At 36.1% G+C, this 22,884-nt stretch overlaps 1 protein-coding gene across 1 annotated transcript; it reads left to right on the top strand.

The window, feature by feature from the left end:
* The first annotated feature begins 639 nt into the window (after positions 1–639).
* On the top strand, positions 640–21,780 carry LOC136815699 (CREB-regulated transcription coactivator 3-like). Its single transcript, XM_067072139.1, has 8 exons — positions 640–995; positions 16,270–16,347; positions 16,535–16,688; positions 17,019–17,124; positions 17,381–17,442; positions 17,573–17,607; positions 18,704–18,768; positions 19,239–21,780. The coding sequence occupies exons 1-8, from the start codon at positions 825–827 to the stop codon at positions 20,164–20,166; spliced, it is 1,599 nt and encodes a 532-aa protein (XP_066928240.1). The 5' UTR covers positions 640–824; the 3' UTR covers positions 20,167–21,780.
* The last annotated feature ends 1,104 nt before the right edge of the window (positions 21,781–22,884 follow it).

The following is a 22,884-nucleotide window of genomic DNA, read 5'->3' as shown; positions in this document are numbered from 1 at the left end:
CGAGGGATGACCTTTTTCCGTCTCTTCTTAGGACTTTTTACTAACCCTACTACTGTAGTACTATAGTAATAGACCTCTGATTGATTCATTGATTGTCCATGGCATCAATTACAAATGACAGCTTTCAAGATGAAATTCTTACAAAAAGCGCTATTTTGATATTGGTTGCTTCCTTTAAACAAATTGTCAACAAACATTAGTAGTTTATTTCTTTTTTTGTAATTTAAATTAATTCATTGGTAATGTGAACAAAAGAAAAAGGTCAATGAATAATGACGTAATAATCACATCCATTTATTACCTATTCACTATGTTTATTACAAATAATCACGCCATCCGACTAGCGGTCCCGTCGAAATTCTATGAAACAGATTTTAGTATTATATAGATTAAACCTGCATTGGATAAACCGATAAACTTTTTATGTTAGCTCTGGTATTTTTCAAGTGCTTAGAGAATTTCTTACCGATTTTTGTGCACTTTGAATTTGCAATAATCGGGCATTTTTGAGAACGTCCCTGGAGGAAGAGGAGGAAAATAATTGGCGGCTTTTAAATTAATCGAGAAGCGATATCATGGGCGAAAAAAAAAAATCGCCGTGAGTCTCTCTTTGCTGTTATATATACTCGGGCCGAGTCCCCTTATAATTTTGGCCGCCATTTTGTGTATGCGACCCGACCGAGATCAACAAGAAAACTTGAAAAGTGTTTGTACGAAAAGACAAAGAAATCTATCCATCGAATGTTGTGAAAAATGTGATTTTTATGTAATTAAACATTTTATATACTTTTGGAAACTGCAGGATTAGAATAAACAAATCAGCCATGGCTAATCCACGTAAGTTTTCCGATAAGCTGGAGATAATTCGAAGAAAAGAAGAAGAGGCAAATGCAGCTTTTGTCAAAATTATGAGAGAAGTTTCTGATGCCAGAACTAAAACCCCTGGTCAAACTGGACACATGCCCCCTCCAGCAACATGGGGAAGAAGCCCTGAGGTATCATCATCAATTATTTTGATAAATTTAACACATACAGTAAGGCGGCAATCACAAATATCTTCATTTTGCGTCCTCGTTGTTGGATCTAAAAAGTGAGTCTGTCGCTCGGTCGGTAGTAAAAATTTTCGGGTTTTCTTAAAATTGGTCTGTGAGGCGGTAAAAGGTAAAAGGGGGGTAACTGAGGCGGCAGGAGGCCCAATCGCGTGTATTTTTTGCGTGGTTTCAGATTATGAAGTTTAAACATTGACCTTTGACACATAATGGGCTAGTAGAGTCCCCTGCCCAGTTGGCGACCGGTCTAGTTGGCAACCGAACGTCTTTAAACCCAGAAAAGTTATACAAAAATAAACCTCTGGAGAATTTCTTTTGGTAGTTATCTGCCTTGACCTATTTCCCGTAATGTGTAAAAAAAGTTCTAGAAACTAAGAGCGAGTAGAATCCGAAAGATTCAACTTTGCACGGAAGCACACGAAAAACCCGGTTTTTTCGAAGAAAATAAAAAATGGCTACCTGTGGACAAAAAAGGTTCGTAAGAAAAAACGCTTCAACTCCCACTCCAAAAAACGATGAGTATGTTAGAAAGCATTTCTGTAAAAATCAGCTCGATACAGTTTCCTTCGTGTGAAATATTGATAAAAAAGTTGTGCAATCAGCTTCGAAATTTGACGTCCAGTCTGCGACCGACCAAACTCAAAAAATGAAAAAGAATCTCTACATTGCGATCAAAACATTCCAGACGCGAAGAGAAAAAAAGAAGACTTTACATTGCGATCAAAACATTCAAGGGGCATGTCCGCGGTCTTTAACTTGACAGCTCCAATGCGAAGTTTCTAGCTCCGGATTGAAATAACAAGGGAAACCGGTATATTGAATCTCCGGGTAGACATAAAAAATTCCCGAGTTTTTATCAAATGAAGACTCTCCATAGACTGCCACTTTCAAAACAAAACAAAAACAAACTTTAGAAAAAAATGGCGACTTGAAGAAAAATTCTGAAAAAAACATGCCGAAGGGAAATGTAAGTGAGCTATTTTAAAACAAAAGAACGAGTGTAAATAAATTTAATACGGGAAAGCTTATGAGTTTTTTTATTATCCTGACAGTTACATCAATATGCCTTCTTACCTGTCTTTAAAAATATAAATAAAAGTAATCACGGAAAAGGACGCGAAAAAAAAGACATAAGTGTGAGAACAGAGTAATCAAACTCGTTAGAAAAAGTACCATTAGAAGTCATAAAAAATCAACCTGAATAAATGCAATCGAAATTCCAGAGAACTTCATAATTCCCCAAACAACATTACATTACTATGTCAAACTCCCATCACATAAATTTTACAATTACGTCAGAGTAGACTACGCTCGCCACCGAAGAGGTTTATTTGGAAAGGGTAATTATATTTTATTGTTCGCTTCTTTTTTAAAGATTTGCCAAGTTGGAAAAGTATGAATTTCTTTGTACATATTTTACCTACCCCAAATATTTGGGACGCTGAGTTTTAAACGAATGGTCAAGTTGAAACGAACGATAAATGTATCAAGGTCTGTTTTATTTACCCCCTGGTGACTTAACAAAAGAGACTTAACTCGATGTTACAATCCAATTATTGAAAGTTTGTCTCGGCCTTTTTATAATGAGCGAGACATACGTTCTCTGATTACGCAATTTTCATATCAACATTTTCGAGGCATTTTGATGTAACTGCCTGATCAATTAATATGACCTTACCTGCAAGTAGAGCACTGATTTTCTCTTTCTTGCGATCAGTCGCAGACTGGTACGTCGGTTGGGAACTAGGCACTAAAGTCTGTCCAGATATAATTGGCAGTGGAAACAAAAATGCTTGTAACTTTTGATAGTCAAATATAATTATGGAAATTTTTTTTGTTTGTTTTAGAGAATCAAAAGCGCTATATTTGAATGTATTTTTGGTTGAAAAATTCGCGATTTTTAGCGGTTAAATTTGCGATTGTAAAAATTGAGCTTTTTTTCTACTTATGCTATAATGTTCATTTTTACACCAGTGGTAGTTCAACCTTAAGTTAAGAAGTTTGTTAAATTTCAAGGCGAACAGAAAAGTCCTTCGGAAGATATGGGACCCGAAATACCCCTTGGTAGCACTTTTCTGTGAAATATCAAATCTCCAACTTATTACTAAAAACGGGGGTTATGTTATCTTTTTTGAACAGTGCAATTAAAAGTTGGAAAGTGTTTTAAGTATTGGTGCATTGGTATTATTGGTATCATTGATTATTTCGAAACGAAGTGAAATCACAGTATATTTGTTTTTATTGAAAAGATAAGCATGAACTTATATTGCCTTTGTTATTTTTAAGTCATTAAAAGAACTTTGCTAATTCCCAAAACACTAAACACAGTTTGGCTATGAGGTCATTAAAGAGATAGTAAAATGTGTTATGATCGAAAAACTGTTTTATCATATCACTACCCCCGTTTTTAGTAATAAGTTGGAGATTTGATATTTCACAGAAAAGTGCTACCAAGGGGTATTTCGGGTCTCATATCTTCCGAAGGACTTTTTTGTTCGCCTTGAAATTTAATAAACTTCTTAACCTAAGGTTGAACTACCACTGGTGTAAAAATGAACGTTATAGCATAAGTAGAAAAAAAGCTCAATTTTTACAATCGCAAATTTAACCGCTAAAAATCGCGAATTTTTCAACCAAAAATACATTCAAATATAGCGCTTTTAATTCTCTAAAACAAGCAAAAAAAATTTCCATAATTATATTTGACTATCAAAAGTTACAGGCATTCTTGTTTCCACTGCCAATTATATCTGGACAGACTTTAGTACCGCTCGCTTCGAAAGATTTTTATTCTAAGAAGATCGCTTCAAATAAAAAATCAAAACAAACACGAAGAGCATGTTAAAAGTTGTCTAACCGTTGGTCGAAAAGGATTTTCAAAAAAGTAAAAAGTAAGTGAAAAATTTGAATCAAAAAATTTCGGTCGCCAACTGGGCAGGGTACTCTATTCAAAAAAAAAATTGTACAGGGGTATTGACGAACTTTTTTCACTAACCCCCCTGGAAATTTTGGATAACAAACTATCCCGTGGAAATTAGGAGTCGACACCCCTGGAAAGTGAAATTTTGTGAAAAAGGGCCTGGAAAGTGACTATTGATGCCAGTTTAGGAGGAGACAACCCCCTGGAAACCTTTAATAACCCCCTTGGAAAATCTGAAAATGACCAAAAGCCCCTTGGAAAATCAAGGCTCAGTCCCCCCTGGAAAAGTTCGTCAATACCCCTGTATGTTTTACAAATGGAATAGCCCAATGGCACGTACGTAATGATAAACAAAGTTAAAATGCTGTGAATGCGCTAGAAATCGCTCACAAAAATCGGCAATAATAAAATTTTTGAGCAAAGGAAACGTCATCAAAACCAAAAGTCCGAAGAATTTACAGACTCTCCGACTCAATTTTACTCAATTTTCAGGAGTCGGTCGGGCGACGCGAAATGAAGATATTTGTGATTACCGCCTAAGATGTTCTCTCTTTTTGAGACTGAACTGAGAATGGTCCAGTGAGAGAATAGAATAAATATCCCACACCCACCAGTCAACTGTGTGTGCCCTTCCATACTGACAGTTACATCAAGATGCCAAAAACATTTTGTTCAACCACCTTCACTTCAAGATAGGCCACCATAGAATGAACTTCCTTTTATAGGATGAACCATATTCATGTGGCTTTCAGCCTTGCACTCCATCGCAGAGGCTAATCAATTTTAATGACTTTTTTGACTAATGACCAAGTTAAAATTTTTTAATTTTATTAAAAAGGCATGCATTCAAATAATAAAGGTTTAAAATTTTTCTCTGGGCTAGTTAGTAAAATATCTCAAATAGGCTCTGTGATGGAGTGCAAGGCTGAAAGCCACATGAATATGGTTCATCCTATAAAAGGAAGTTCATTCTATGGTGGCCTATCTTGAAGTGAAGGTGGTTGAACAAAATATTTTTGGCATATTGATGTAACTGACTGATGATTCCCATTTATCTACTTTGTTGAAGGAAAAGGGTGATCATAAGGGTTAGCATTAGGCGTCAATCACAAATATCTTCATTTCGCATCCTCGTTGGGTCTGAACAGTGAGTCAGTCGGTCAGTCGGTCAGAAAGATTTTCCATTATAGTAAGACCTCCATCATCCATTTTTTGGAGTGTATTCTTGAAGGAAACTGCCAGCCAGCAGGCAGCCAAAACAACTGCGTGTGATGGGTGGTTTCAAATTATGACCTTTGAACACTGTGACCTTTGACCCAAATGGCGCATGTAATGATAAACATAGTCAAAATGCCGCGAATGCGCTAGAAATCGCTCGCAAAAAATTGTCAATAACAAAATTTTTGAACGAAGGAAACATCATCGACAGAAAAAGTCCGACAAATTTACCGACTCATCGACTCAATTCTACTCAATTTTCGAGAGTCGGTCGGGCGACGCAAAACGAAGATATTTGTGATTGCCGCCTTACTTGTGAGGTCTGTTTATTGATTTTGTCAACATCAGCAGCTTGCTACCGTCAAGGTAACTTGCATCAGTGGAGGGAAACTTGCATAGCCCTCAAATGAATGACCTGGCTGGTCATTAAAATGCAAAGTTAAATCAAAACAAAAATTGTAAAGTAGAGCTGCAAGCGGAGCTGCGAATTTATTTTGTTTTGAAATCTTGCTGCTTTGATTGGTCAGTCATTTGATGGCTATGCAAGTTTCCCTCCACTGATGCAAGTTTCCCGACTTCACGGTAGGTCTTGCGCTAGCAAAAAGCACGTAGTGTAGAGAAACTCTGGCTGCATCCTACATCCAGGCTGTGTCAATTGAATTAATCAAGCACCAAATCCATTGAAATGATTGAATAGGATGGAATAATTGTGGTTCAGTCAGGTTCAGTTGTCGAAAGAACCAGTCTAAATTTATTCAAACGCAATCAAATATTTACCCAGGAATCGTCTGTTCGTTTGACAATCGAAAACAGTGAGATCAGGTAACTTGCATCAGTGGAGGCTAACATGCATAGCCCTCAAATGAATGACCTGGCTGGTCATCAAAATACGAAGTTAAATCAAAGCAGACCTGATTTACAAAATTTGAGTGTTATAAAATGTATATCTCTTTAATAATAAGTGATGTCTGCATAATAATTATGTTTAATATCATTATTAAATTTGAGGTTACACGTCCAGCAGCCATCAGAAACGTCTGAATTCCAGCCATCGAGAAATTTATGATCGCACAATATTTTATTATCCAACCATGCTGTTTTATTTGCGCGCAATTCTGTTGCCGAGTAGATTCAAAAATGGTATAGTAGAGCTGCGAGTGGAAACATTTGTTTTGAAATTTTGCTGCTTTGTTTGGTCAGGGATTTGATGGCTATGTAGGCAACGCCATATCTTCCTTCGTTTCAAGCTTAAAACTCCTACTCTTCGGGATATGAGCACTGCTCTTGTTTTGAATATTGAATTTCTCCAGATAAATTGCATGCACACTGATGTTTTAATGAAACAATAGAGAGCTTCGAAACCTAAGCCAATCTGTTGTGAAAGTTGTCTTATGTTTAAACCTGTAGTACACACAGTAAATTGACTCAAATTTGTAACGATGATGTGATATTGTTCAAAGTTCAAACTGAAAAGGTAAAAAAAACTTATGTTTAAATAATTGAAAAAATAATGAAAAAATGACAAAGTCTTAATTGACAAATGAATTTGAGGCTAATTGAAAGTAAAATACATGAAAAGAATTTAAGTCTGAGTAAATGAAATTTGTGAAAGAGAATCTAAGTCCAAAGTAAAGTTAAGTAAAAAAAAATGATGAGAAAAATGAGTGAAATATTCTAAGTCCTAACTTAACCTAAGACACACCTAAAAAAGCAAAACAAAATGGCTGACACACACAAAAACAAACATGAACCTACCAGGTGAGCCAAAGTTGAAAGCTGTGTGAAGTGTGTGTGTTGATACTTGAAGTTGATTTGAAAAAGTTGTTGAAATTATTTGAAAAGTTTGAAAGTTGAAAAGTTGTTTAATCCTTCCAGTCTGAATGCATAATGTCTACTGCACATGAGGTGTGTTTGAAAAAATGATTTTTTTTTATAAAGTATATGAAATTAATTAAAAAATACTTCTATTCCCTAGAGGTAATAAAAAAGTGATGTCATGAGACATAATTATTGATAATTGGCCTAATTAAATATATGATAAACTAGTTGAAACAAAAGGATAAGACACATGGGACTGAAAAAAGGAGTGACAAACAAAAGACAAAAACCTGAAAAACACTGAGAAGGAGAGACTGAAAAAAGCACAGAATGAAAAGTAATTTTTTTTTGATTTTCTAATAAATAAAATACATAGTGAACTGCCATTGCATTACATTCCCAGCCAAAATCAACAAAAATTGCTTTCTCATTTGAAAGATTCATTTAAATTCAATTATTCAATTTGAATTTCATATCGACATTTTTAGCAATATCTCCCAATTCTTTCATGATATCACAATCATCCACAGAGCGAATTAAAATCAGGTTACGTACTGATCTCCTTGTTTCTCGTGAAACTTTTTCGTTTTCGTTTCGATATTTGACAATGACACAACGAACTTTGTCATCATCACCAACTTCAACATTTGATATGATACCATACGTGTACGATTTGGATAGTTTCGATTCGACCTTGTTGAATAGAACAACATCACCAATTTGGAGGTTTCGTTCGTGGTTGAACCATTTTGATTGTGACATGAGCTTGGGAACGTGGTTTAGTAGCCATGATTCGAACCAAGCATCATAGATTTTCGAGTTTTGGTCCAGTAATTTCGTTGGATTAGATGAGATTATGAAATCACCTGTTGGACTTCGGTCATTGTTGCGTCCTAGAAGGAGACGATTTGGAGTGAGAAGGTCCATGTTCTCCACATCGATGACATTTCCAATAGCAATGGGTAAATCATTTATAGAGTTTGAAATGATTGCAGTGATTGTCTCCCATTGTAGGATTGATAAACGTTCGTTTTGGATTGTTTTTTCCAAAGATGTGTTGACTTCCTTGATTTTTCGTTCCACTTTTCCATTCATGTTATGTGCGCCTACAGGACACGTTTGGAAGGTGACATGATGATCTTTGTGAAGTTTGGATTGGATGTCCTTGAAATTGAATCTCATGTCCTTGGATCCTTTAACAAGTTGAGTTCCTTCATCACAGTAGACTTGGTTTGGAAAACCATATCTTGAAGCAAATCGCGTGAAGGATTGGATAAAAGCAGTGCTTGAGTAATCATCCATAACGTTGATGAATATTGCTGAGGTAACACAGCAGCAGTAGACGACAAGCCATACTTTGATTGTTGATCTCTTGTGCAATGGAGAATAGGCTTTGTATGGTCCACTGAGATCGAATTGCGTATTGTAGAACGAAGGAGCGATTGTGATGCAAGCTTCTGGTAGAGGTCCCATTGCAGCTTCAATTGTTCGTTTGTTGAGAAATCTGCATCGTTGGCATGACTTTTTGATCAATTTGACTAGTGAGCGTCCTTCAATGATGTAAGTCTTTTTCATGATGTGACGTAAGGTTGTCTCGATCCCAGCATGTTGCACGTCTTTGCGGTTCCAGTGGATATCTGATGCAATGCTAAAGGCGACTGGTGAACTCTTGTCGATGACAGGAACGCAGAATGTTGATGAAATGAGGTCCAACATTGCTTCTGTGTATCGACCAACAATTGTGATCGAGTTGCTTGGTAGAATTCGACCATTGTAGAGTAGGATACCATCCTTGGATGTGGTGATTGGCTCAAATTTCTTTGGAGGAAGAAAGTGTCGTACTTCATCGGCTGCCTTCTTGAAGTAATATAGTTCAGCAGCAGATATTTCCTCGTCAGTGAGTTGTGGCACTTCTTTGATGACGATGTTTGGAGTTGATGTTGAGTACTTCTTTGAACGTAGATTTTTAAAGTAGCGGATGACGTAAGCCATGATTCTGGTGACTTTGGTGAAGCTTCTGTAGTTTGGATCTAGAAGGTAATTTGAAAACGTATACCTCTTTTCGAATTCTTTCGTTGGGCACTCTGCATGATGGATGTTGATTTGGACTTCTTTCTGCACCTCTTCCATTTCACGTTCAGTTAGTTTGAGCTCCTTGGCTGATTTGATTGGAAATGAGTTTTGGTCGAGATGCATCCAGTCGTGGCCATTTATCCATTTGGAATCTTTGTCGACTTCGTTGAGTTTGGATCCTCTTCGAGTTCCGATGTCTGCTAACATGTTTGATGTGTCGACGTAATGCCATTGATCGTTGGATGTAAAACGTTTAATTTCGACGACTCTGCTTCTGACCCATTTCTTCAGAGGTTTTTCGTCATTGTCAATCCAGTGTAGGACGATTTGGCTGTCAGTTAACTTGATTGATGAGCGGTGCCATTTGGAGATGGAACGTCTTACTATCTCTCCGGTGTGACAGTTGATGAGGGCAGCATACAGCTCGGCTCTTGGTTGAGTAAGATCTTTGACCGTTCTTGTTCGAGCGAATATCAGTTGGGATGAGTATTCTCCATTTTGTCGAAGGAATCTGGCGTATATTGCAACACAGGCCATTGATTGACTAGCGTCAGCGAAGTCGATTGTATTGATATCTGTGTTGACGGCGTCTTCAGGAATGATGGCTCGTTTGAATTTAAGTTGACCAATCTCTTTCATCATTTCGAAATTGGATTCCCAAAGAGGTCGAAGGCTGTCTGGAATTTGGTCATCCCAGTCCAGTTGATGATGTAGTAGGTGTTGAAGATCTATCTTCATTGATGCGATCAGTGGTGCAACCTTTCCAGCTAAATCAAAGATCTCTGCTACTTTTGAAGCACAGTGACGACGAGTGAGACGAGAGGGTATGATGTTTTGTAGATTTAAAGGTTTCTTACCCCGGTTCTTCTTAGCAAAGTTGAGTTCACTGACGTGTAATGATAGCATGTCTTCTTTGACGAACCATTTCATGCCAGCGACAAAGATAGTGTTGTTGTCTTCGCTGAGTGAGCTTGGCGGTTCCTCCCCCGAGAAGGCAACACCTTTGAGTTGAAAACCACCACGATTGAGGACGATTTCCAATTGATCTGATCGAGTGTGGGCCAGTTGACGAGTAGCTTCTCCGGTGAGGCAGTCATCAACATAGACTTCCTTGTGGACGATGTCGTGCACTTCTGGATATTCTGATTGTGAAACTTTTGCAACCTGACGAAGAGCATGCTCAGCTTGATTGCCAGATGATTTTATGCCATAAATTAACGTTTTGATGACTTTCTCCTCTGGTTCCTGTCCTGGTTCGAGTGTTGGATGCCAGAGATAGCGTTGATACGTCCAGTGATCTTCATGGAGTCTGATTGTATTGTACATCTTCTTGATGTCAGTAGCAATGGCAACAGGTTGGACAGTCCATCCTAATTGATGTAGCTTTCCTTCTGATTCAAGGATGTCTTGCTTGTCTTGGAAGTTCTTTGGATTGTTGAGCTTTTTGATCTGTTGTTGGTACACTTTCATTGCCTTCTCACGGTTGTTGGAGAGACGTTTGGTTGGGTCAGCAGTGAATGGTAGATGAGCTGTTGTGATGCTTTTGTCGAAGTCGATTGTTACCGACTTGTTGATGATTGTTTGTTCGACTTCTTCTCTGATGCTGATGGTTTCGTTTGAGTCGTGCTTGCAGTCTTTGCATTCTCTGCACTTGGGGCATCTGTAGGATATTTCACTGCCAGCTGCTTCTACTTCTTCGAACACTCGCATTGCTGTTGACAGGTGAACTTCAGTGTTGATTGGTTGAGCTGGATGTGTTGGTTTGAATCCAAGAAGAGGTGAATCTGGTCGACTGCGGATTCTGATGAACTGATCTGTGAAGAAGGTTGTCATTGATGATGACAGGAAGTTTTGATGAATGGCTGTGAAGGTTGGGTGAGGTCCACCAACGAGTCCTCGTCCACCAGAAGAATTGAAAAATTTGGATTCGTAGATGGCAAGTCCAGATTCAAGTTGAAATTTCATAATGGGATGAAGTGAAAGATGTTTGACACCGATCATTAGATGAACATCTCCACCGATGGATGGTGCAAGCTTTGGAAGGTTGCCAGATTGATTTGATAAGCTGTACTGATGATTGATATCTCGTTCAACTTGGTCCAATGGATACATCGGAAATGTTTCAGTGATTTTCTCAAGGCAAGCCCCAATGAGTGAGACTTCAGTACCATCGTGGAGTGGAATCTTGACGCGATAGGTGCCAAGTGTTGATTGTGCTTGTGTTTGACCGACACCACCAATGCTGATTGGTTCAGATGATAGTTGTTCTGCAAATGGTCCAAGTAGTTTGATGGCTTCGTGACTAACGACAAAATCACTACATCCATTGTCGAAGAATATGACGAGGTCTTTGCCATTGACGCGAATTTTCTGTAGAAGGTAGATGCCTCTCTCATTGCAATCATTGTTGGAAGCTTTGTAGAGGTGAATTTGACGAGCAAAAGCTGGTAGTTTTGGGCTTTTGATGAAACGATCTACATACCTCTTGAGCAGTTGTTGATTTGATGGTAAGGCTTTGTGATCTTCGCAGAGTAGGACGTGCTTCTTGATTGGATCTTGATGATGTGTGGGATGTGGACAGATGAAATCATGTTGGCATCTTCCATCTTGATGTTTACCTGTCGTTGAGCTGGCTCCTGGGAAGAGACATTGGATACAGAAGCCTTTGTTGTTCAGGATCTTCAGACGTTCGGCTGGAGACTGTGTAGCAAACTCTTTGCAGGTGTAGTATTGCATGATTCTGGTTGATTTCGGACCAGATGTTGATACGTGCTCGTTAAATCCTTCAGGTGCATTGCAGATGGTGCAGACAGGATCTGTTGGTGGAGTTGGAAGGTTCGAGTGATGAGATGATGGGCCACGCTTCCCACCACCTTGACGGTTGTCTTCCTTCTTGGCTGGATCATTCTTGATTGATAGCAATTGTTTCTGTTCGAGGACTTTCCTTTCTTTTGTCAGAAAGTCGATGAATTGATGCCACGTCTGCTTTGGTGTGAGTGTGTCATTGCAGATGCTTGATATGAAACGAGTAGATCTCCCTTCACCAATTAATTGATTGATCTTTCCAAAGGTGTCCCCATAGTATAGGTATTCCTCAATCTGGTGCTTCTCGGCTAATGCTGATACCTCCTTCATGATGTTGATGATTTTGCTCAAGGTGGAAGGTAATTTCTTGGCATCTCTCTTGTGTGTTTCGAGTGAATCGATCTCTTGGACTTTCTTTGATAACATGAGTCGTGGATTGCCAAATGCATCTTTGAGGCGTTGCCAGATTTCAGTTATTGATTCGAGTGATTTGACCATGGTGAGTGCTTGACCTGCCAAATAATTGTTCTTAAGCAGATCTGGTAAGAGGTTAGATGGTGTTTTATCATTGTACATTTTGTCAAAGTTCAATTTGAAGGTGTAGTAATCAATTGGTCCGTCGTAACCAGAAAACTTTTCTAGTTTGATGTTGAGTGATGCTTTGTTGAATTCTGTAAGTTTGTCGAGTTCACGATCTTTGATTTCTTTGACCAAACTGTTGTTGTATTTTTGTTTCAGTTCGTCAAGTTTCGAATAGCTTGCTTTGGTTTTCGTCATGGATGCACGAAGTGTTGCACTTGAAATTGGAGTTTCGAGACATTTTCTGTAGTTGTCCCGAATCTTTTCGTAGGTAGAGTTGATTGATGGAGTTTCGGTTCGCCAGTTGAGAAGTATGTTGGAATCAGCAGTTTCAACATCACGATTGAAAATTGTTTCAATTTCTTTGATGGATTCATTAACACAATCAAGAAGGAAGTTAACAGTTTCCTCCTTTACGGTGGCTGCACTGGCTTGTTGGGTTTGGTTGATAGATTTGTGATGTTGAGTTTGGACCTCATAAACTTTGGTGTTGAAGTCCTTTATTGATTGTACTGCAGTGGTGACTATCTCGTTGAATTCGTCTGGTAAGACTTCTTTTCTGAGTTTGATGGTGAGTTGTAATCGATTCATGTCGAAACGAATTTTTTCGACTTTATCAAAGATAGCAGTGACCTGATCTGGTTCCATGGTTTGAATTGGAGTTTCATTTGTTATATCCGTGACAGCTTGAGACATGAGGACCAGCTCGACGGCATCTTTGCTGGGGTCGGCCATCTCAATTGACTCTGTTGATGAGGTATCGTTGATTGATAGGTTTTGAAGTCTGGATGAAAGGTTCTCTTCAGTGATGGGAACACGTTCACCCGTTGAGTTGAGTTTGCGATAATCGATTCGAGGGAATCTTTGTTGTCTTGACATTGACTAATTTATTGACTAAGTCCACGATTGATGAGGACTGTTGATTGAACTGGTGTTCTGATGTCCACGATTGACGAAGACGGTTGATTGAACTGTTGTTCTGAGATATCCACGATTGACGAGGATGGTTGATTGGATTATTGATAGGATCTTCTGTTTGAATGTAGTACACACAGTAAATTGACTCAAATTTGTAACGATGATGTGATATTGTTCAAAGTTCAAACTGAAAAGGTAAAAAAAACTTATGTTTAAATAATTGAAAAAATAATGAAAAAATGACAAAGTCTTAATTGACAAATGAATTTGAGGCTAATTGAAAGTAAAATACATGAAAAGAATTTAAGTCTGAGTAAATGAAATTTGTGAAAGAGAATCTAAGTCCAAAGTAAAGTTAAGTAAAAAAAAATGATGAGAAAAATGAGTGAAATATTCTAAGTCCTAACTTAACCTAAGACACACCTAAAAAAGCAAAACAAAATGGCTGACACACACAAAAACAAACATGAACCTACCAGGTGAGCCAAAGTTGAAAGCTGTGTGAAGTGTGTGTGTTGATACTTGAAGTTGATTTGAAAAAGTTGTTGAAATTATTTGAAAAGTTTGAAAGTTGAAAAGTTGTTTAATCCTTCCAGTCTGAATGCATAATGTCTACTGCACATGAGGTGTGTTTGAAAAAATGATTTTTTTTTATAAAGTATATGAAATTAATTAAAAAATACTTCTATTCCCTAGAGGTAATAAAAAAGTGATGTCATGAGACATAATTATTGATAATTGGCCTAATTAAATATATGATAAACTAGTTGAAACAAAAGGATAAGACACATGGGACTGAAAAAAGGAGTGACAAACAAAAGACAAAAACCTGAAAAACACTGAGAAGGAGAGACTGAAAAAAGGACAGAATGAAAAGTAATTTTTTTTTGATTTTCTAATAAATAAAATACATAGTGAACTGCCATTGCATTACAAAACCTATTTAATAAGCAATTCCTGGCAGCTTGGTAAAATCTGTGTGTTTCCATTTCAAGAAATTTCGTGCAAGTCATCGATGACACAAGAAATCAACAAAAGAAACCATAAAAGATGAAAGAGAAAAGTTGTAAGTGGGAAATGATTGTTTGTCAATCTTGGGGATTTCCCAAACTCAAGATAAAGTTGGCGGGTTTCATGAGTTTTCCTGTTGTATAAATATGAAGAATCCCCGGATTGGCAAACATGAAGAAATAGAAGAAAAACTGAAAATTCACCTGGAGAATATTTAGATTGTTTTATTTTATTCAATCGCAAACGCTTGTGAAAGTGCCAAATATTTTATTATCCAATCACGGCAATATCAATTGTTTTATTTTGTCCAATCACAATATTGCAGTACGATTGTTTAAAAAGAAGTATCCAATCAAAATGAAGGTAAAGCACTTTCATCCAATCAGAAAGGATTCTTTGAAAAAATAATGCTCGCATCAAATTCCCACTTTTGTTTGAGAATTAGAGATAAGAAAAAATTCATCCCTTAGAATCAAGGATTGAAACAAATAAAGTTAAATGACTTTAGTCATGTGGTCGACGAGTGTCAATTATGTAAGCATTTTATTGTTGGAATAGAAAAGAGGTAAGTCTAGCCTAGTCTAATTTTCAGCTGTCAGGGGGGCGTAAAAAGAATATTTGTATCAAAAGCAAAACACACGGTATTTACCAAGCTGCTCGGTGGGGTAACTAGTGGCCACCTATAGCAGTGCCTATAGACCAAGAGTAAGGCCTAAAAGCCTGGAGCTTCTATTGTGTAGACTAATGGCTATGCAAGTTACCCAATCCCACGGTAGCAATTATTTGATCAGGATTTGATTATTTCCGATTGATTCGATTGCTCTTTTTGTTCAAAGTTATTTGATTGACATTGTCTGGCTAACTACAGTCCTAAAGGATAGACCTTTAACTAGTCACAATACATTATTGACCCCAAAAATTTAACAAAGAAGCGATTTGATAAAAGTGATCTTAGAGACACTCTTAAAAGTAACGAAGAAAGCAATTTGATATTAAAGCAGATTAAAGTGATCTTAGGGACACCCTCAAAATTTATGAAAAAGCAATTAGAATAAGAATAGAGTAAGACGGGATGCCTTTGAAGATTTTTTTTCAAACTAAGTTTTTTAATGGTTTTATTCATCTTTTCATTCAGACATCGTGACCAATACAATAGGTTTTCAGTCAGTCAAATAGTTTTTTTTCAATCAGATATTGACTGATGACCGACGCTAATTTGCAGCCCTACTTAGTGGCCTTTTTTTAGAAATTTTTTCTGGTCATTGCCGGCATTTAAACGACTGATTATAGCTGTCTATAGACTGGTCCAATTTTGAGGTACTTGAAGTTGCTTTTGGAGTCACAAATGAGTGATTAAAACCTTTTCTATTTAGGATGTCTTGTTGAATAATTAAAAACCCCAGCATCAAAACAATGATAAGAAAAAATTAATGCGCAATTATTTGTGTTAATGTGTCGTTGTTTTAATGCTGGAGTTTTTAGTTACTCCATAGGACATCCTAAACTAGCAAAAGGTCTATTATGTAATGTCTGTCTGTCTGTAAAAAGACTGCATGACAACATGAATATAGTAAATTAATTTTGACCTTACTGTTTCTTAAAAAGAGTGTCCTCACAGGATACCTAAAAGTACGCAATGCAATCATCAGGTTGCAAAATCTGTGAATCAGATTATTCTGTCTCTAAGATTTTGTTGTAATGTTTTGGAGTCATTGCGTAATGTTTTTGTCCCTAATTTTTTATGGAGTCAAAATAGTATCCTAGTCATAAAATACTGCTTACTGGTCATTTGACTATATGACTTTTTGATACAATTTTGGGAATTTACATCATGTTTTTATGAAAATATTTACCAAAAATTTGTTTTTTTACTTTTAGCTAATGAATATGAAGCAAAGATTCAAAGGGGGCTCTTTACCGAATGTGAATATGTCACAGAATCCAATGGCTATGCAGGTTTGTTTTATTTCAAAATATCAAGGTTAATCACAAAAAGTGCAAAAGTGGAAAAATAAACTTGTAAGAGTAACAATATGGAGCCATTAGGAGCCCATGCTTTGAACTCGATGACTTACTTCTTATCTTGTCTAAGTTACATCACAAATAAGACTTTGGGTTAAAAAATCCATGATCTTTCATTTAGGGTATGTACCCTCCAGGGATGCCAGATATTTATACAAATCGTCATGGTCCTTTGCCACAACAAGGTCATCGGTATATGAATGTTGGTCAAGCTCATATGAGAAGAATGGAGCCTCCTTCAGGTCCAATCTTTCCAAGTAAAAATAAACGATCATGTAAGTCTTATATTATGGACCCAACTCGATCCTCAAGAAATACTTCTTTTTAGTTATCTTAGTTAAATATTTTCTCACATTTGATTTTATTTGTTACAAAGTATATGTGCCAAAATTTGTCGGAATTTCGAAGACTTTTGAAAGTTCAGTTAACATTTGGGTGAGTTTGAAATGAAAACGAAAGTTAGAGGGGAATATGATTCTTTTAAGTTTAAGAACCAACCAGACACGATAGAAGTTTTGATCTGAAAAAAAAACCCTCCATTTAAAAATTAGTTTGAGTCATAATCTCAATTCTTACTTAAAATCTTAAAATATTTTGTATTTTAGATACAGTCCACGCAAGTTCTCCTTATCAAAATAACATTCACCACTCACATTCTCCAAACAATTTGCTCCCTGATCAAGGAAATGATTCTGGTTCTATGTGGAGAAGGTTTTTTTTTTCATAATTCGTTTTTTTCTGGAATTTTTTCTTTGCCTCTTTTCTGTCTTTGCACACCTCTCATTTATGATTTAGAATTTCTCCAAAAACTAATTTCAAGCTATTTAAGATATTATCTATTTAGATTTACAAAAACATTTGACTAGCATTTGTCTACAAGCTGCTACAAGATAAATTGTGGTGACCTTTTTTCCTCAATTTCTCTCTCCTGATACCGAGCTGAATAGTTTTTCAAATTTATTTCTAGAACATTTTCTGATTCTGCGATTCACCAAACCTTACAGCAGCATCCAAAGAAAAACATTGAAGGTATCCTTACTTTTTGTTTGTTAGTCTATCAATTATAGATAATTTCCCTTTCCTTGCATTTTGCTTTAACTTTTTCATGAAGCTTTTTAATTACTTAAATCATTTATTATAGATTTATTTTATTTTTAAGGCTCGCCGCTTCAAAACAATTCGTCTGGACCAAGGGTATGTATTTTGGTTATTTGGTAATTGTTAGAAACTTGATGAAATGCCATTATGCATGGGTTTCAAATTAAACTATGCACACAAGAAAATATCAAGTAAACACATTTTTTTCAGAAATGGGTTTAAGGTTCCTGAAGAACCATCCAAAAAAGTATTATTTGAATTGCAGAAAAATATACATTCAGTCAAAATCTAGTCCACTCATCACTTCAAGGGATAACAAAAGTGAATCCTTGCCAAAGAGCTGGAAAATTAATTTCATTAGTAGAATCTTTCTTGCTTATGGCAACATAAGTTCGTTCATACTGTACATGCGTGATAAAAATGAAATACCGGGTGCTTTAAAACTAATTTTCTCGAAATATAACATTTTTTAAAGAACCATTTTTATTTCATCTGAAAGAAGAAAGATAGACTTAAATTTTGAGGGGTCATTTATTAAATTTGATTCAGTAGATCAAAAGTTATGCTCAATTAAATCAAAAAGTTAGTTTTTGAAAGTGCTCAAAAACGTAAAAAATGGACCTATCAAATTAAACAGAAGCATAATTACATGATGCATCAGTATTTTCGTTTCAGTAATCAAAAATGATAATTAGCTGTCTAATTGACCTTTTGTTATATAAAGGAAGGTTGAATTATAACAAATGGAAGAAAATTTGTCGAAAAAGGCAATGAAATCTGGCAAAAATTCATAAAATACATCAGATATGGGTTTTGAGGTACACCCAGCCCTACAAGTGTTTAGTTACGGAAAAATGCTCTCAATCATGTAAAGGCTATGGCGATTGCCAATTTTAAAATAGAAATTTGATAGCTCGATTTTCAACGTTTTCGAGCACTTTCTGAAAATAACTTTTTCATTCAATTGAGCATAACTTTTGATCTGGTGAATCTAATTTAATAAATGACCCATCAAAATCTAAGTTTATCTTTCTTCTTTCTAATGAAATAGGAATGGTTCGTTTAAAACTTTTAGATTTCGAGAAAATTAGTTTTAAAGAGAGAAACTTTTTTGTGGCGCACCCGGTATCTAAAAAGTTTGCGCCAAGTGTTTTCACTTTAGTAAATCTAGAAATCTTATCATTATCTTTAGGTCATAAACACTGCACCTATCCCTATAGAAGGCAATGAATCTCTCGCAAGTCCACAGTTCGTTGGGTAAGTTTTCTTCTGATTTTAAACATATCAATATCTGCCGCTTCATTATATTTATTGGCACTCTTTTTCCATGCTACACTGTGCCAACATCATAAGTTATTGCCTAAGTCATTTTTAGTCAAACTCCCATCTTGAAGACCTTTAAAAATTTGCTGAAAATCTTGAAAAGAATGTGTTTGTTTTGATTCGTTTTAATTCGATTTTTCCAGTATATAGGACTGTGTTTGAACTACAAAATTTCTTATTACTGATTTGCAAGCAGATAAATAGTCTCTATTCTGGAGGATGTTAGTCCTATTTTTTTAATGATATAAATGTTGAAGAACATTGAAAAATGCCTGTTACATGACCAAAAAACCTTGAAAACTTGGAATGCGGAGAAAAAGATTCTGTAGACAACCTTTTGGACATAATAAACTTTCCTAACTTCTGAAATGACATCTGGAGTATGTGTATTTTATCCTTCTTAGCTCACCACCTGTTTCAATGGCTTATGCAAATGATACGACAAACAACACCAAAAACATGCAAATGCAAGCCAATACAAGTTCTCTACCCGACTTGTCAAACTTGTCGATCCCATCACCAATTCATGCTCCAATAGATGCTGAACAAGAAAATTCTGCTGCAAATTCACCAAACCAAAACAACCATGTATCTCCCGAACAGCCTCAGTTTCATGTCCCATCATATAGAAATCCTGGTAGAAGGCCAGTCGGTAAACAAATCTATCCTCGTCAGATTGGATCTAACCCTGATGTTTTGGAAAGTTTGCATCGTGAGCAAAAATTAAATTTGAATTTCGCAAACCATGATAAACAAGATAACATTTCAATAAACACTAGTACCGCTAATCAATCTGCGCCGTTATCTCCTGTCACGCCACCGCCTTTTTATTGGAATTCCACGCCCATGTCACCATTGGCAACAAGTGATTTAATACAACAACAACAGCAACAAAATTCCCCACAGGCTGAATTACAACAACAAATGTCACAATTTCAAATACACGGTGGTGAAAATGTAAATAATGGAATGGGAAACCCACCGCCTTATCCGTATATCAACGAAAATGAAACCAGTAATAACTTTAACTACCCCTTCCAAAAGCAAAGTTTATACAGGATAAACTCTGGTCCTGCGCAATTTAATTCTAGAAGTAACCATGGAGATGAATCAAAACAAATGTGTGATAGACAATTAGACTCGGAATTGCAAAAGATAAGACAACAGGATAATGCTAATAGTGAATTAAGTGAAGCAGATCTAAATTCAGTACGTGTTGATCTTGACCCACTTGATTTCGGGGATGTACAAATTCTATCAGGTGATAATTCACAACTTGTTGACCAAGGCGCAGAAGAAAGTTTTCGACTGGAGAGAGCTGGTTATCAGTAACAGACAACACTCGGAGGTCACACAAAAAACACAAAAAACTAGGTTGTAAATAATGATGTCTCGAAAAAAAGTGAATTGGAACCTTTCTGTCAAAGTTCAACAATGGGCTCTTCCAGAAAATGTTCTTACATGGGGTATGGAGGATATAGTGTCCGTGAAAAATCTACAAAGACAAGCTGGGGGTAAACTTGCTCTGTTTGGAGGTAATTTTGAATCAACTGATGCTTGTCCGGGGGGTCAAAAGTCACGATGTCCGGGGGTAAATTTCCAAAAATGTTATATCCTCCATCCCCCATATTCAATTTTTTTTCTGGAAAAGTGCAATATGTCTTTTCGTATGATAGACATCGTGAAAGCGGTAATTCTGGATTTTTTTTCATCGTAAAAAGGGTTATACGACTCACCGAAAGAGGAATGTTTATTTTTCATTACAACAGATGCATTATTATGATGAACAGACGACCACCTTGATAAAATCACCGAATTCGAATTTTATTTTCTTTGGACTGACTCTTTTCTTTTATCCACCTGTAAAATTTTATGCATAACTCATACACTCGAAACATGGTAGTGACCAGATGCATTAACGCCGGTCTCCATAAACAAGCACAAGCCGCCATTATGCTTTTCAAACAAAGCTACTACTAGTCCGTTATTGGTCGTAATTAAAATACTTAAATCATTTCCAATGGTTCAATTTGAAGTTAAGTTGAAGTGAACCAATTTTTGTACATGACATATTTGGTCGCTAGCGCACGCTTACGGCGACCACCACTCATGCTGATATTTTGTCAGTTTTAATGCATTTCATGGTCACTATTTTTTGGTCATGTCCGAAGTTAAATTTTAAAAAGAAAATTTTAAAATTTTTTGAAAGAATTTTTTTTTGCTTTTTTTTTGCTTTTTTTGTGTAAATTTTTTCAAGAGGATATTTTGATTTTTTTAGTACTTATACATTTTCACACCTTTTTTTTTTTACTTCAGAAACTACTCTAGAACTTGATTTATGTTTCTACCAAAATATTTGATTGAAAGACAACCAGGCATTTTGTTATGCTTTGGGGACTTCCTTAGCATTCCTTTTTGCGTAGGTAAACAAAAAGTAACACATGATAAGGTCATTCCAGCCATAGACATATGAATAGTAAGAAAGACTCACAATGAAGCTCTGGTTGCTATGGTTTCCTATTGTTTATCGAGAACAATATGTTCCGAGACGAAACTGCTAGAACCCATTCTTTTTCGCGGTTTTCGATAACTTACTATTCATATGTCTATGTTCCAGCGAGCTGTGAACACAAATAATGCGGTAGTATAGAAAACCAACTGGGAAACCAAGAACTTTCATGTTTTCTTACCTTTTTTCTCATCTTATAAGACTGAATATGAATTTTATTTGTATTTACCGATATAGATTTTTTTATCTGTTTATTGAAAACAATTTTTAAATTTTTTTTTCTTATTTTACTTTCCTTTAAAATTTATTTTTTGGGGGAAAGTACAAAATTTTATCTGAGTTTTTTTTGTGTTCATATGAGAACTTATTGAAAAATGTATAATACAGTTTTACACAATCGCTTTAAGATAACACCGAGTGTGTGGATTTCAGTTTCATATATTGGGCTTTTTCCAAAAATCCGTTCATATGGGGTGGGAATATTTCAATGATCTACCGTCATTCTGTATAGGATTCCCATTTCCGCAAAGAGGTTGTTGTCACTTTTCCGGAGACATTTCGCAATTTTTCCCGGAGTAACCGGCATGTGATTGGAAAGAGTTTGTTTCTAAAGGTACGGAAAGTCAAGTGTTTACCCACAAAACTACCTAACTTCTCGTTTAACTTATGGCATGTCCAAAAGGATATAAGTTTGCACAAAAGAAGCGTCTTAAGATGTAGATTTCAGAACTGCCTGTTTATAGAAATGATTTTGTGTTTTTTTTTAGAAATTAGGGAAAGTACAAAACTTAAGGGCTCTGACCATGGTCGGAAAATTGATTTTAGTATTTGAACATAAAAGTTATGTTTTAGGTTCTTAACACTTTCAACAAAGAATTGCCTTTATAAGTTGCTTTTTAATCAAATCCCTTAAGAATAATTAAGAATTTAGTTACAAAAATGACGTTATGAGGGTACGGTATGTGCCGCCCTTAAGGGTACCTTTTTTAGACTTCCAAAGTTCTGCTTAGGGTCGGAAAAATCAGAAAATCAAATTTCAGTCCCACTAAGAGTCGGAAAAATAGGAAAATTTCAACTTTTTACCCCCTGAAAGATCGAAATTTGGTCAAAGTTGGTCAAATTTGTCCCGCTAAGGGTCGTAAAATTCCCAAAATTTGCCTTTGTTTTCTCCTTTTAGTCCCGGTAAGGGTCCAAAGTTCGAAAGTCGGGCGGCATTTTCTTTGGCCGTAAAAATCGGATTTTCTTATTTGGGGAAATGAGCATTTCTCGAAATTGGCTTGGTATTTTTTTCTAATTTTTTGCATAGTGAGTGATATAAAAAATGGTAATATTTAATTTCTGATGGAGCCCGATTTTTGAAAAAATAATTAATACATTTTTTGGGCAAATTTGGACTTGAGGAAAATCACCTTTATATCGTCATCAATAGGGAAATCCCGCTAAAATATTTATTCACCCAAGTATCTACGAATTCAAGTCACAGGTCGATATTAATTTGAGCTATCATCAGGTAGGTCCATTCAGCATGTTGAGTTTCTTAT

The sequence above is a fragment of the Clytia hemisphaerica genome, unplaced genomic scaffold (genome assembly GCF_902728285.1).
Source record: "Clytia hemisphaerica strain Z4C2 unplaced genomic scaffold, Clytia hemisphaerica genome assembly, whole genome shotgun sequence".
Lineage (NCBI taxonomy): Eukaryota > Metazoa > Cnidaria > Hydrozoa > Leptothecata > Clytiidae > Clytia > Clytia hemisphaerica.
This window is presented reverse-complemented; position numbering and strand designations above follow the sequence as displayed.

Excerpts from the sequence above, each read along its gene's own strand:
- LOC136815699 (XM_067072139.1), top strand. The coding sequence starts at position 825 with ATGGCTAATCCACGTAAGTTTTCCGATAAGCTGGAGATAATTCGAAGA. Across the intron at positions 17,125-17,380 it reads TCTGGTTCTATGTGGAGAAG|AACATTTTCTGATTCTGCGA; the intron begins GTTTTTTTTTTC and ends ATTTATTTCTAG. Across the intron at positions 17,608-18,703 it reads ACAATTCGTCTGGACCAAGG|GTCATAAACACTGCACCTAT; the intron begins GTATGTATTTTG and ends CATTATCTTTAG.